This window comes from Topomyia yanbarensis, chromosome 3 (assembly GCF_030247195.1).
Source record: "Topomyia yanbarensis strain Yona2022 chromosome 3, ASM3024719v1, whole genome shotgun sequence".
NCBI lineage: Eukaryota > Metazoa > Arthropoda > Insecta > Diptera > Culicidae > Topomyia > Topomyia yanbarensis.
The window spans coordinates 36,774,693-36,791,415 of record NC_080672.1 but is presented as its reverse complement, the minus strand read 5'-3'; the positions used below and the strand labels follow the sequence as shown (position 1 = coordinate 36,791,415).

Here is a 16,723-nt window from a genome sequence, read left to right as displayed (position 1 = left end):
GACATCATATTGAAAACGTCAACGAGCTCACTTCTTTAACGAAGGGTTAGGGTATTAGGACCACTTTCTTCTTTGGAGTGAATTTCCTATAACGTTCCCTACTGGTGGCGTATATCGACTTTTTTAATGGGCCGATTGTGGGTCTAATTTTAAATTCGTGCCTATTGAAATGATCATGAACTGCCTCAGATTTTTTTCAGTATTTTTTGGAGATCCAAACGAAGAGTTTTGGTGAATTAGTTTGTACAAATTCTGGATTGTAAGAGCGGCAGAGTCATTAAAACTTATTAAAAAAGCAATTTTTGGTATTTTTATTAGTTTTTGTTTAAAACTGGGTATCTACAAAATTTTAAAAGTATATGAAACACTAAACACTGAACCGAATACAAGGGCGTAATCTTGTTGAAGAACTTATATAGCTACGGCAAATGGGGTAAGAGTTATTTAAGTTTTTTGTTATATAAGCTATGCCATTTTATGCAATTCATCAAAAAAAGGTACTGTTCCAAAAAATGAAACAATTCTCATGTAAATTTAACTTTTAGCGCTAAGCTAATTTTAAGTTAGGTATTGTGTCCTTCTGCACTAAAAAACAACTATTTTTTGTATAGTGCCAAGTGTGTTGGTTCGCATACCAAAAAAACTGTTTCGGGCACCGCATTCTCATCAGCAAACCATAGTTTCTGTGGTTATCTTCCGAGACATCACTCGGAACATGCCAGTTGCTTAGTTCATGCAAAACGTATAAGTTTTTGGATTTAGGATTGAGCGTATAACGAATGCTAATTTTAGTACTAGTTTAGATTTATCATCTAATTGGCACCAAGATGATGAGATCCCGAAACACTAAAAACTAATTTTAAGTTAGATATTGTGCCCTCCTCCACGAAAATAACTATTTTTTGCATAATTCAAAAGTGCTTAGACTACATATCGTTTATGGGAAAATAGAAGGAAAATTAAGAAAAATAGCGTTTTTCGTTTGTCTTTAGTAAGTTAGGATCGGGTTTAGCATTTGATGATTGTCGAAGCTATAATACAAAATCCGTAATAATAGATATAGCGGATTTTTTACCATAAGCAAATCTGAAAACCTCCAATCTGGGTACTTTTGAAATGGAGATCTCGCCATCTTGGATTTCAAAATGGCATCAGACATCGATTTTTGGCATCGACTCATAAAAACCGTGTCGAAAACATTCATATTGATTGGGATATAGAAAATTAAGCATTTGCCACAAAAAGTGGAGCACCGACAACCGATTTTACTAACCTTTTTGAAAAAAATTGTGGCGAACATTTCGATGTTGTATCACAAAATAGAATAAATTCACTTAGTAAATATTCAATGCGCACACTTTTTCGATAGCATTTCTACAACATTGAGCAAATGATAAAAAAAACGAGTAGATTTTCGGCACAAAAAAACGTGCGAACATAACACAAATAAAATTTGTCAGAATGAGCACGTCTGATTTCTGTCAAAAGTTACGTCGTGATGCCGACAAACGATTAATTTCCCCTACTCATGAAGAATTATGGTTAACCTAACAATCAAAAATATAGTGCATGTATTACTTCAAGGTGAAAGAAAGTAATCAATGCAATGAGATAATTAATATAATTATTTGATTATTTAATTAACTAAAAGTAAACCAATAAATATTATAATATCCAAAACTAGCCAGGTTTCATTAAGCTTGCGGACTTACTTCCCTCAGGGTCGATTTCTTCACCCACGCTTAGTTTTTAAACAAGGTTTACCGGTGGGAATAAACCTGGCTTAAGCGTTAACCCATTATGTCCTAGCGTATGAAATTTCATACGCAAAAACAACACATTTCATTTCATACTTGTTATACAATACAAGCGTTTTCAAATTTTTGGTCTTCTGTGAACGTTCATTAATACCCTATAATTTATAATTTGCATGCTCAATAATATTTTTTTTTATAAAATTCCATAGTATATTAGAATATCAAAGTTGGACGAAATTCAAACCAAAATATGAACAATACATATTATTAATTTTCTCTTCTAAATCACTAATTCTTGTTTCGGATTGTGAACGAATGGTCATGAGAGGTGTGAAAGATTAGCTAAGTGCGAAAAAATGGAAGAAATTGGTGAAACAATTGCGAAAATTCTGCTGGTAGTTCAAGGTATGAAATTTCATACGCTAGGCTGAACCGATATCATTTTTTCTAAGACAAAATTATTTCCTCTTTAGGACCAGGAGACGATTCACAACTTTCTCGCTGATTTTAACGTCGAATCAGTGCATTCAAGGCTAACAAATGCTTAATACGCAGCAAATCATACCTGGTTCCACCCAGAATATTTTTTATGTAAATTCTCGTAAGAAAATGTTCTTTTTCTTAAAATAATTACAAAGTTTGAGGGAAGATGGTTTGATGCAACGAACCAATCATGAGACGAAACGACACGAGAGAGGAGAGAAGTGTTAAAATCATTCAAAAAAGCTGCTTAATGAATGATCTCGCAAGGTTGAAGGTATTATTAGATTTTATGCTGAATATAAAGATTTCAGCCGAATTTTATCTGTAATGATTTTTTGAAACCCTATCAGGCCAGCGTATGAAATTTCATACGTTAGTTTTTTTCGCAACAAAACGTTCCAAAGTTTATTTTTCCCATGTTTAATTCGGTATAATATGACGGCTCGAGAAGTATTTTATAAATTACCAAAAGTTTTAACATAACTGGGTTATAATGGGTTAAGGGTGGCGTTTGATGCAGCGGGCAAAAAAAATCGACCCCTTATTCGCTTAATTGTTACTATTGAACATCTTGAATAGTGTTCCGATGTCTCGGTGGCCACGCTGAATTTGTTTTGTTTTAAACAGTCATGCATTCCTCGCGCCTATTTGCTGTAATACATGCAGATTTCAATCTATCGGCAACTTTAATAGCATTTTTCTCGAAGCCGCGTTTTTTAAATTGGCGAATAACTCAAAAATTAATGAACGATGATTTATTTTTTATTGATTTATTTTTTATTGATTTATTTTTTTAATTCACTATATATGTAGACTGTCGATGAACCACAGAAAACTGAAAAAAAAATATCTCCCTGTTTTTTTGAAGAAACGTGAGCGAATTTTGCAGTAAAATATAAGATTTTTCGGTTTTAATGATGCCATTTTCCGAAACTCGAACTTTTTTTGATTTTGTTTCTAATTCATAGAGTCGAAGCTTTACAAATTTTATTGAATATTCTGTGTCAGATAATTTTATCAAGACTTATCGTGTTCGCCATGGCGCTCCTCGTGGAAATGGTAGGACGTCTACTCTTGGAACGCTCGTATGTGTGGCTCTGCTTGACTGAATATATTTTTTCGTACACAATGAATGTATAAATAAATCCTAACATTGCACAAAAGATCCCTTGTAGCCTTGCATTCAAAAACAAAATAACTTTCGGTTTGAGCACTTTACACCAGACGCCCCCTTAATTTTTTCATTCGATGCATTATGTATAGAAAAACTGAATTTCCTTTTTGAGGAATTATATATGTGCTGACCAAAAAATGGGAAAAAATTATTACAAATATTTGAAGTACATATCATTGATAGCGTTTATTATGACGATCTGAGAACTAGAGCTGAAATTGATAACACGCTACCTCAACGCGATTATTTCAATATCGACTTTTTCCGAAAGTAACCTCACCAGTGATCAACATATTTCGACTCACAATAGCTAGTGGTTGCACAAAACGAATTAGGACTCTCCGTCATTAATATTGAATCATGTTTATGCGAAAAGCTACATTAACCCTTAAAGGCGCAAAGCAATTTTTTTCAAATTTTCTGAAAATTGTCTTACAGTTTTAATACGTTACTATGATAATTTTGAGATGGTTTTCTCAATGTTGTTTTAAAACAACATTGCGCATTTAAGGGTTAAATCACTAATGAATGCTGAAAGCTAACATTTGTTTAAGCTCCATATTCTCCAGTTGAGCGGTTCACGTTAACCGCAATCGACGAAAAAAACTACGTTGTGGAGCGAAAGACATAGTTCCGTTGATTAAAATTTTCCACAAGTCATTGATAATACTAATACAAGTAATACAAGTACAAATACAAGTACTTGTAATATTCACTCCCTTATTAATAAAAATAGAATTTTAAAAACATCGATTTTTTTCATTTGTCTAAAATATGCATTAGGGTCTTAAATGTGATATGGCCAAACATGGAAGGCGGCAATAGCATATAAATATACAAATTTTCAATTTCGCCACAGCCCCTGTTATGCATACCCTGAGTGTACTGAAAACTACAATTGCGTTTTTCTCACATTTTTTGCAGTGGCCGAAAATTTGACTCAAACAAATGATTTTTATCATTCCGAAATTTTCACAGTGTATTCGAAATTGCCTTCTCCAGCGACGTACGTAGGATTTCATTTTTTTATTGCATAATTTTTTTAAATAAGTTTTGTATCGATTTTTATGAAATTATCAGCGAATAATCAAAATATCGTCACTTTCTATCGTTATAAGGAATCGTTTTGTTTTTGGCTCTATATTAAAAATTATGGAAGGTAAATTTTTGGCTGTGGACCTTTTCTAAAAGAATTAGTCTGTGGGAAAATGTTGTTCAGCCGCAATCTTGTGTTGAAAATACTTGACACTTTTAGTTTTGTGCATCAAAACTAGTATTATAAATCCCATTTTACGGGACCTCGGTATCAAGTAAAATTTTCTAAATATGCATATGTATTCGTGATCTACTGTGCTGTAACCTCCTAATGAAATTTTGTCGATCCGCTATATATAAACCCTTAAAACCGAAAAAAAATTGCGTATGGCGATAGATAAATCGAAGAATTTATCACAACAAGATAAGTAGATTTTTTAAGATTCTCACAAACATTTTAACCATATCTGTAGCACGTTAGTCTCAAAAATTCACGCCAAAAATACAAAATTCTCAGACGACCGTGGAAAAACGGGTATGAAAAATCAAACAGAAGGTATACCGTGCAGGCACATAATTCTGCAAACCTAAGACATAAGTGAACCTAAATTCGTTATGAAAAATTAATCAAAATTGATAGAATTATGAAATAGATCCCACTGGTTGGCAATTTTATGGAAAATTATAATAACAGGAGAATTTAATCTGAATTATACAAAAATTACAAAAATGAAAAATGTGTCGTTGTGCCAAATTCCACGCATAATATATTGCGCTGATTGAAATTCCGTGCACAGGTGCTTCAAATTTCACGCAGTGCATTATTTAGCAGGAATCGCGGTGAAGATCATTTCATTTTAACCACGGTTTGTTTGATTATTTTTTGCTATGTGTGGGGGAGAGAGGGTAACGGTGGATCAGCAGGAACTATGAAACAATCGCAATAAAATCATAATGCATGAACATAATCGTCTCATTCCCTCATATTTCATGGTTTCTAATTCTTTACACGTGTTACTGTATTTTGGAAGATTTCTGATAACACTATCTCTTTTAATGGATATTTGTTTGTTTTATAACAGTCAGAGTAAATTTGCAATAAAAATCATTATTTCATTTTTATGAGTTACCGTTCACCAGAAAAATGTTTATTCTACTGTTATTTGTAGCAAATTTTATGCTGAACATTTGCCGCGAACAAAGTTTTTTGGTAACTTGTCATGGTTCTGTGTAATTTGACAATCTTCATAAATAGACCCATTGGGTAACTGTGGAACGATGACGTATGGGGAACAGTGAAAATTTCTTGTTTTTGTGATTTATATTAAAATGTGAATGGGTTCCGATTTTTCACAATAAATACAACTCATGAAATGGAAAGTTTGTCAATTTGGGCAAGTTTTGTAGAAATTATCGCTTCTTTCAGGATTGCATCTTATATACATATATATGGTGGTCTGATATTACGCGATGATTTAGTGATATCTTGCATAAACAAACGATTTGCGTCTCAAAATAACTTTAATAGAAAGCTTTAGGATCTTTATTCGTCAAAACAAAAGAATGAAATTTGCAAGTAGAATATTTCACTGTAGACGACGTCGTGTTTCATAGTTCCTACCCATGGGGCTCACTGGTACATTTTACCACCGACTGTTTATTACCCAAAAAAAATTATTTCCCGTGAATTTTACCAGCTGGAAAAAATATATGTATTAGTTAACAACAGAGTGAAACTATGTACCACTTTTAGCTACACAAATAACATGTATTATCATCAAAATTAAATCGTATAAAAATGTGTTTCAATGTCACCCCCTCTCCCCTACGCATTGTGGATTGATTCATTACATTTACATCAATAGTTTTAGATTGGATTGGTTTTTACACTGCAGTTCCCTTCAAAATTTGTTTTTACTTTACGTTTATCTGATCTTCTTCAACTCGATTTTTATTCAATCTCACTTCAACCATTTCAACAATTTTCACTTCATTGTAACCTCATCGAAATATTGCTGATAGGCTAGTCACAACAAACGATAACTATCCTTTCGTATTGTCTTGGGATTTACGTTTGCTGGTTTGTGAAAACTTTTATCAAAATGGATTTTGGGATATTGTCGATTCAGCAGGTTCTATAACCAAATCATATTAATTTGACATCAACTAAGAATGAAACATCCAGAATTTGTTGCATTTCTAACCTTGAGTTTATCTGACTACGTATTAACCGTATAACCGTTAGAAACAGAAGTTTTGAAAGATTCGAACTACGTGCCTTCACGGTACTTATGTAAATTGGGAATCTTTGTTGTTTCATTGATTTCACCCAGAACTACCAGCTGCTCTTTTCCAGTAACCAAATATTCCTTAATTCCGCCATTTTGTGAAGTTTTCAAGGAAAAATTTCATATAACTTAACTTTCCAAATGTTTGTACGCGTATTAGACTGCCCAGAAAAATAATGAATGTTTAAAAATTCAATCGACCAACTTCCGAGTCGATTCCTCGTCCCACCAGGAGTACTCGCACTAAATTTGAAGCAAATCGAACAAGTCTAGCTACCGGACCAACACGTTGCAACGTGCCTAAAGTTTGCATGGGATTTTTCGACAATTTACAGGGAGAAACCCCACTAACTCGCATTTTCGCCGCTAGGTGGCACTGTATGCATCATATTATCACTATAAGTGAAAATAAAATAGAGCATTGTGTGGATCTTTCCCGTACATGTGCACTTGCTATCGCCGGTCGCTCTCGCAGTCGAGACGGATGACATCGATGTGTGTTTTACATTTTGCCTAATAGAGAAGTTAATTGTCTACAACTTTGTTGAAGACTGCTAATCGATTCGGCTTTGTTAAAAGAAGTTATTAAACTTTTAACAAAGTGATGTCTGAGTCAGTTTTGCATGGGGCTTAGCAGTGCATGGTTGTGTACTAGTACTCGAGTGTATAATGACTTTGTTTCCACTTACTCGGAGTAATTTATTTCGTTTCTCGTTCTCCGGGATATGTTCTAGATCGATCAAAGGGTCATAAGTTAGAAAATTAGCTATCCGAAGGTACTGGAAAATGAAAGATCGCACAGTGCTAAGTGATCAAGACACAATCAGACAACTTAAAACTGTTTGGTGTTTATTTCGAGCGGTGGTAGATAGAACAACAAATCCTTTCCCGTTATATCGAAATAAAATTCAGCTGGTATATTAAAACGGATCAGTACTTTATTGAACAATAAATAACATGCTATTACTTTTAAAGCACACAAGATAGATGCTTGGTGTCTTCAGCAAAAACAGTCACAAAAGAGCTATAAATTTGTAGAAGACATAGGTGGAATACAGCACGTTGATGTACTTTATTTCTCGCAGAAAAGTAAACTATATAACGTATCAACCGAAATTTATCTTCTAAAAAGTTTCGTCGTCAAAGCTGTATGAATTGCTGTTAGAAGTTTACATTAAGCTTCCGTAATTGGAACTTTGCATGAGAATTGATTAGAACGCTGTTTAACCCTTCGGAAGTCGCGCAGTGCCCTGAGTGCACATAACGTATGCGTAATAAAATTTGGACAAAATTCAAAAGGCAATTTTTTGTAGAAATTTTTTTTAGATGTTTTCTCTACTCTATATGAAAACAGTTGTTAGCTTATTAATTTAATGTAGAAAAAATTTGAGCCCATTCGAGAAGCTTTTCGACAGTTTGCAAGAACTTTTTGAAAAGCAATCGGAAAAAATGATGTTGGCATTTTTTAATTTCCTTTCTTAATTTTGATTATCAGATGTTTGATAGTTTTAGGTCGAAAATTATTGGCATATACTCTTCACTTAAAATTAGCCCAGAAATTCTCAATTGGACGCAGTTATGGTACATTTGGAGGGCTACCAGCTTTTTGCTCAAAAGGTACGCCATAACCCTCCAATGCGTCCAAAGTTTTTTGGCATAATAGCTAGGTGCCAGATTAGGCGTTCGCTGTCATTTTGTTTACATGGTATCTCTTAGCATGTCGAAATCAACACTGGATGTTTAAAATATGTTTGCCTAGAGTATGACATTTAGTATGGTGCTTTGCGCAGGGTGCATTTTTGTTTTAATGCTGGAAGGGCTGTCCAAATTTCATTCCAGGAAATTCATCTTAGGAAATTCAGGCGAAATCGTTTCAGATGGTCCCCTAAATGTGGATAACTACGCGACTTCTGGAGAGTTGAAGGTCTTTCATAACATTACGTAAACGGTTTTTGAGAATTTTTCTCTTAAATTGCTTTGGCTTTAAAACATAAAAAAGTAGACTTGATAACCAAATAAACTCTTTTTCAATTTTCTCTAATTGTAAATTTCAATATCTGGTTGTGATTTTTTATGCTTAGTCTTTGTTCAGATATGACATTTTAAAATTACAAAACCCGAACCAGACCCGGACCCGACAATAAAAATGTTTATAGAACCCGAGGAAATTGGCATTTATATTTAATATTATTAAACGTCGTATTTTTAATGTTCTGAGAAACTTATAAATCGTCGATATCTTAATTGGAAAGTAGGATTAATCGGTTAACGGCTAATGCATGGGGAAACAAGAGGCATAATGATGACAGATTCAAACAATCTTGCCCATCTTACTTAACCAAAATTTCCATCGAATTTTTTTATCGAATACCATTCCAGAGTTACAAGAGTAGTTTTGTATAATTTATTACATGTATCAAATTAAGCACTGTCAATTGGAAAGTCATATTCAACAGTTTACACAACGTCACCCGCGTTACTGGTTGGTACGGTCAATCTTAAACTGGGGTCAATCAAGATTCTCTGTCGCGTTCCTGATGTCACATTAATAGCTAGTACAGTATGCCAGTAGAGCCTCCGATGGAGTTCAAAGAAACGACTCCAAACTTCTACAAATCCGCTCATGGCTTGACAGAGCACACAAAATTTTTAAGATTAATTCCTTAAAATAGTGGAAATTTACGTATTTTCATGAAGGAATCCGAATCATGCAACGGCCTAGCCCGAGGACAATCTGACAGAAAGTGCTTGTTTCATATATGTACCACTAATTTGATAGTGGCGCTAGTATACCATTACCATATGAGTGCCATCGTTGATAGATTGTCTCTACTTCCTGTAGATTCTTCTTGCTTGAACCAATATATTTTCCGAAAAATTTACTTTGACTTGGATTATTGATGATAATCATAAAAAGTACATCGCATAGAGATTTTAGACGCGAAACACTTATTGTCGAATGCTCTCTCATGAGTACTCGTTTAAAAAAGAAAATAATTCGGACAGTTTGCGAATCTGACGAGAAGAAATTTTATACATGAATAAAAAATACAAGAGTTAAGCATCAGAAAATATAACGAATTCTAGCGATTTAAAGGTGGTAAAATTTAGTACCTGCGGTTATATGTGTCATGCATTCGTATCACGAAGTAAAGTAAATAAAGTCAATACTACAAAAAGAGACTGGGTGTTGTGTGTAGACGCAAACAGCGTCAAGAAATGGTTGGGTGTGATCTGTTCAAAAACCCGAACCCGACCCGAATTAGAAAATTCCAAATTCGAAAAACGCGAACCCGACCCGAACCCAAAAGTTTAAAATTTCAAAAACCCGGACCTCACCCGAACCCGAGAAATTGAAATTTGAAAATCCGAACCCGAGTCCAAAAACCCGAACCCGACCATCTCTAATGTCTATTATCTTCCAGTTATTAAACTTAATACTTAATGGTTGGAAAATTTAAGTTTTCGTACACTTCTTCGTTGATATGATTTGCATCGTGAAAATTTGATTGAGTTTTGAAGAACCCCAGGCAATCTTCAAGAAGAAAAAATAATTTTTCGACTTATCTTTACAAAGCCATCAAAAACAATATTGTTATTCTGAATATTGATTTTTACTTTGAGTACTATACTAAATATGTATTTTAGACACATTTTTGATTTTTAGAAGTTTCTAACCAGTATTTTTAAAGATTAGTGTTCCTGGTGCTTGCAATTTATAATTGTCATACGTAGATGATTACAACGAGAACATATAAAGTTACTGAACATTTAATGAAATATACTAAATTTTAAGCATTCTCTGAATCTTAGACGTTCTTACCGAAACCCACTCGAAACCTCATTTCTAGGTCAATGCCTACAATTGTCATTGATGCGGTAGATTTTTCTACACATGAAATACCCCCAATCTTTTAAACACTCACCTGAACCAGGCAACAGCAGGATGGTCAGGATCAGCGCCAGCAACGCCTGGACACATCCCCAGGATGTATCGCTATTCCAGAGATGCTTGTTCATGGCAGAGCTACACGAGTCGCGGCCGCCTCAGCCGGTCGGGCTCCTTACGATAGAAATCCTTCACGTAGAGCACCATCACAGTTCAACCGCGCCAGGGCAGATTCAATTCGCTGACCTTTGCGGTCTCTTCCACTCACTGGTTTGTGTGTGTTTTTTGCTGTAGTGTTTACCCAATCTGTTTAAGGTTTTTATTTTTTGATCGTTGAATCGTTGTTGCGCACCGATATTCTACACCCGACAAATTTCGCTGATTCGTAAATTGTAATCAACACTTCATACCCCTTCTCTCATCGAAACTCGGATCTACGTTGGACAAGTCCCTTTAATTGTATTTTCCAAAATCGGTAGTTATTCGAACACGACAAACAATCAAACTAAATGTAGGCGTCATTGATAACAATTGCAAATACCGATTAGTATTGGTTAGTTTTGCCAGCGAACTACGAACTATAATTTCAACATTTAACTGCTGCCAACTTCGACGTATTTAAGCACTGGTAGAACACTGATGATTAATTTTCGATGTTTCTAACTCGGCCAGACGGTTTCTCTTGGATTCGTTCGCCCAAACTGTTTCAAATATCACTTATCCAATTATCATTTCGCACTAAAAATTCCTCTAATTTAACCAACAGAAAAACACTCAAAAATCAAGTTTATTCTTATATAATTAACGTTCCACTGCGGCTAAGAGCGAAGTACTAAAGCAGGCTCTTCGTATTGTTTTTTTTTCTTTTCCTATTTCCTCTATGTACACACGGCAACTATGGAATGGAACAACAAGAGTATATAGAACTCCACACAACTACACACGTAAATTGATTTTCCTTCTGCTTTCCACTAAATTTTCCTTTGGCTAGGGACATTCGCCTTCCGAAAAAAAACCTCCTACCAAAGGCTTATTAGTGCTCACCTTGCAGTTACCTAATTTTTCCCCGAATTGGGAACACAACCCACAGACAAAACAGAAGAAAAATCCCGAATACACTGATTTCCTGGATGACGACGGGCTGACTGTTCACACGCGTTCCAGGGTACAGGCGACTAACAGAAAAACTCAACACCAGGCTGGCGCTACCGGCAAAAAGACGAACCTTCCGTCCTGGTGGTTCCGTTCGGTGTGAGTCTTCTGCCGTGATGGGTCAGGTTTTCCTCTCACCGAGGCCCACAGGAAAAACTCTGCGCTGTTCTCTGCGTTTTCCCGAGGCGCCCACTCTCACTTTTTTTGGTTCTTAGATTGCTTACTCTTTCTCTCCAACTATCTCTCCCGCTGTCTTGCTGGTTCGCTATCGATGCGACTGCTTAAACTCTCTACCGAGGGCACACTCTATGGTCACCTTTAATGCGGTTCGGCCGTTCAACACGGTGTTCTTGACGTTCTGCTTCTATTTTCGCTGCGGGCTGGGAAAACCGACGAAAGTTCTGCACACTCTCATTCCACTTTTGCACTACACGGAAGAAGAAATTTTCACTTTCCTACCCTCCTGCCTTTCTCAGCTCCCCAACTATTCACACTAGGTACAGATTGCTTACTGCTCGCCGAGGAGAACTGCTTTGGTCTGTCTGTGTTTTAATTGAATTAAACCTCTTTTTTTCCTTTCTATAGTTGGTGTGATTTGAGAAAATCGCTAGAAGCAAAGTTTTCAGGATATTTCCGCACGGTTCATAGGACAACACCCGGCCTAGGTCAATCCATTTAACCCATTTTTCGCTGCAAGTAACCCTTTGCTGACGACATCAGCTGGCAATCAGGATAATGCATGGGTTCTCGAGAATGTTGATAGCATGTGGTAACGACGACTTCCTTCCAGTGGTAAGGGTTAGTGGGGCAATCGGAAGATGTATCGGTGTGAAACGGAACTGGTTCTCCGCTCACTTTGCAGTTGCGGGCGATTCCACCACCACTTCTCAGAACACTTCGCAGTTGTGGTACCTTCCAGCTGGCTTCCTCCGAAAAAAAAGAATCTTCCCACCAGAGAGTGTGTGCGCGAGGAGAAAAATCAATTATATCTGATGTCGCAATTTTTTATACGCACTGCTCGGATGATTGTGTGACTCAACTGGAGATCCGGCCCGTACTGTTTCCGAACACAGTCCTTTACATAATCCTTTCTTCGCCGAAAATTTTCACCTCAAAAATACGTATCGTTAGCAGAAAGAAAAAGCTCTAACCGTTCCAATGTTTCCCAGAACATAACACATCCAAATCCTGTTCAGCATCGACAACAGAAAAACGTGTCTCGCTGCATGAAATTCTTTCACAAATCACAGTTCCGGAATTTTTCCCTATATTTGTTCGTTCACTTTCTCGGGAGGGGAATCCTCGCCGGATATCCTCCGATGATTCAGCACTACAACACAGAGGTAATCTTCCGAAAGGATATGCAAGGCAAGGTAGGCACACACGGGCGCGCACCACACACAGGCCTTCGCTCCGGTGAAGATGATGTCTCAGATAAAATCTAACCGCAAGCTGAGGAAAACCGTTTGATCTTGACGAGTTTTGCTTTCCGACTGACGGTAAATTTCGATATCGAATCGAGAAGAAACCCCCGGAGCAGTGTGGTGTGTGCTCGCCTTGTAGCTACACGACGGAAAGTCTACACACAGCAATATTTACACATGCATGCATGGACACCGCGCCGCGGATGGACCTGCGATATTCCTCGGTCCCCGAGAGTTGTTTAGTGGCGGCAGCAGCAGCAGCAGCAGTAGCGGAAAAGGAGACCATTAGGAGCACTCTCTCGGAGAGTGGGAAAAGAGCGTAGTTCCGCACACAAAATCATAGGAGAAACGGCAGAACGAAAAAAATAAACGGGAGAGCGACAACGGCTAACGGCTCAACAAGGAAGAAAACGGACGAAAAGGAAAACATGCGACATGTGAAGGTGGCAGCGATCGCCTGCCGCCGTGGGTTCTATGTATGCCATCGATTGAGAGGAACATCTTCGCCGATATGTTGCGTGATGTTGCACGCGAGTGTTTGTTTGTGGGAGAAAGCGACGTGATATCTCAGGTACCCGATACAACACTTCTCCCGTGACGCATGTTGTGTTGCAGGCTGACTCGCATGCAAGTTCAAAGTTGTAGTGTGGAAGGGAAAAAATCAAATGAGGTGGTGGCGAAATCCACTTAAGCCTTCTTGACTGGAATTGTTTTCAAAATTAAAAGAATTTTTACTTATCTGTTTCATGTTTGTTTTGCCCCCATTTATGCCAGAAAAGCAACTCACACCAATCAAATGTTTGTCGTTTTGAATACGAAAGTGTAATTGCATCATAGAGAAGCAACCAAAAAGAAAGTTTTCTTAGCAACAACTTTTAACATAGTTATTTGCAGTCAAAACACATTTTTTTAAGAATGGGATTCTCAAATAATAATACTCATAACAATAATTCTCTAAAATGTAGTCGTGTTCTAGATATTAAAATTTTGGAAAATTTTTCGTCATTAGCATGTCGATTTGATTTTCTATAAGAAAATTGTATTTTTGACTTCAAATAGTATAAGTTATAAAAATATGTTAAACGTTTTTGCCTTTCTCATATAGAAAGGTTATGCAATCACTCACCGTCAACCTAATCCCGGCCGTATGCCATTCGACTCAGTTAGTCGAGACCGGAAAATGTCTGTGTGTGTATGTGTGTTTGTGGAAAAAATGTCACCTCTGTTTCTTAGAGATGGCTGGACCGATTTGCACAAACTTAGTCTCAAATGAAAGGTACAACCTTCCCATCGGCTGCTATTAATTTTTTTGACGTAGGACTACGTCTTTGTTTTCGATATGGGGGTGCACTCTGCAAATTCGACAAAAATGGTATGTAACGAAAAGTGGTCCAATTTTAAACGCATATAATTTAGCCATCTCACGATAAATTTTCAAATTTTTTGCACAAATCGCCCCGAAATACTTCTAAGAATAGATTCCAATAGATAAACCCAAAGATTTTTGATATCATAGCATTAAAAAATTAAATAATATACAACCTTGTCAAAATATCGCGCATTAACACACAGAAGATAGCGCTTCCCAAGCCCTGTACGATAGATTGGTGTACCTAGCGCGCTGCGCTACTATGAATGATGTCATCATCGACTATTTAAAGAACGGACTTGGCCAGACACGCTCAGTTCCCTGTTGAACGGCTGGCGAAGCAGATCACTGTTCTGTGATTTTTACAGCCAGTGTAGCTGAGTTAGAAGTCCGTTACACTGGCTGTGGAGGGACGCTACCCTGTGTCGTCCAACAGGCGACCGCTTCAACTGCTTCCTAAATGCCGCTGTAATGTTGCCAGTAAATTTTTGGTTTAACTAGCACATGTATTTGCTATTTGCGCTTGAAATTAAGTAATATAGTGGTAGTAGATAAGCTTCCCCTTTTGGTTTAAACGCAAGGACAGTTTTTAAAACAGGATTTGATTAATTAGTTTAGCTCATCTAAGCAATTTTATCAATTGTGTAATTTAAAAGGAATTTTACGGAACTTGGTGAATTTGGCCCAACTTGCAACTGGTATAATCAACCTGCACAAAGTGTTGCATAACGCAGGGCTGTTTTTTGGAACAAAATATTATGACACAAGGGCTAAGCGGGACCGTTCCTTTCAATCAGGAAAGGCCGCGTGGAATTTTGGTGAAATGCGCTAATAGTGTCGTGGTGGTACTAGTTGTCTCTTTCGCTCTACCCATCATCATCAGCGTTGACTCATTTTGCATTGTGCGCTTGGGTTCAATGTTTGGGGCAAATGTGTTGGTAGGTAGGGGAACTGGCGGTAAAATGAACACGTTAAGCAAAGTCATTATTTTCTAACTAATAAGTGAATGAGATATTACAATCACCTTATATGTTTCTTGTTAGACATGTTTTGTACATATCTGGTAAAAATACTTCGTCATAAATACATTTATTCAAACATGATTCTTGATTTCTAAACATGTCCAAAAATGAGACATGTTAGCGAGTGAGTAAAATGAACATGTGGCGGTGGTAAAATGAACAGCTTCTGGTGACCTGCAAAATGTCCTTATGTATGCAATGCGCAGCGTTGGAAAGCATTTTCCGATCAATGCTAATCAGAGTTAAAAATATTCAAATTTATTGAATGAAAATTGATCATATTCAGCCGCATTCATTTTCAATATTCAGTGACGCAGCTGAAAACGTCAAACGAACAAACCGCCCATTCATCCATGCAGATTTTCATTCGGCTCCGATTACTACACGAAGCGACCGTGCAGCAACAAATCAAGCGCATCAAAGTAGGCCCTGGCACAATGTAAGCGATGATGATTGTTTTTTCATATGCTTTATCGGCATTTGAAAACATTTTCTTAGATAATTAGTGTAATGAATATATTGTACGATATTCAACTGAATGAATAAGATGGATAGTTGAATGAATATTTTTTATATTCACCGCGAGTCGCAACAAGTTCATTTTCAGCCGTCAAAAAAGAGCTTCGATTATTTTTAACTCTGATGCTAATATCCCAACAAATCATGAGCTTTGCATACACAGAGGGCATTTTGCAGAAAAAAAATTGTCACGGAAGAATTGAATTTTCATGACGTAATATTAACCATTTTACAATCCTGTGGCATCGAATCACATCTACAAACTTGGGGTTATCCATGGGTGTTTGAACTTTTAGGATCTGTTTGAGAGCAACTAGAAAGCTTGGTCTATACATGAGATGTGATTATATTGTCTAAAATTTGATTTTTCTTCACCGGTCTGGGTGTTTTTTCCCACACACTAAGTACTAAGAAAATAAATATTTTACATTAAGTAGTATAGTCCTACGTCTACAGTTCGTGCAACCCCATAGGGCTGCCCATTGTAGTTTTTTATTGATTGGACTTCCGGTTCCGGAATTACGGGTGGAAGAGTGCGACCACACTGCAAATTCCCATAAAATCTGAAATGAAAAATTATCAAAGGGAACATTTCAAAATCGAATTTGAAT

The 16,723-nt window shown here is 36.6% G+C and overlaps 1 protein-coding gene across 5 annotated transcripts in view; it reads right to left on the bottom strand.

Annotated features, from left to right (window-relative positions):
* Positions 1–13,280, bottom strand: part of LOC131690719 (protein kinase C-binding protein NELL2-like) — a 312,172-nt gene extending 298,892 nt beyond the window's left edge. For 2 of the 5 annotated variants that reach the window (XM_058976673.1, XM_058976674.1), the window contains exon 1: positions 10,664–13,279. In XM_058976673.1, coding sequence (XP_058832656.1) covers positions 10,664–10,757 — 94 coding nt within the window. In that variant the 5' untranslated portion in view covers positions 10,758–13,279. Of the gene's footprint in view, positions 1–10,663 lie in introns of all 5 variants that reach the window. The other 3 variants (XM_058976669.1, XM_058976670.1, XM_058976671.1) reach the window with 3 other exon arrangements.
* Positions 13,281–16,723: the final 3,443 nt, after the last annotated feature.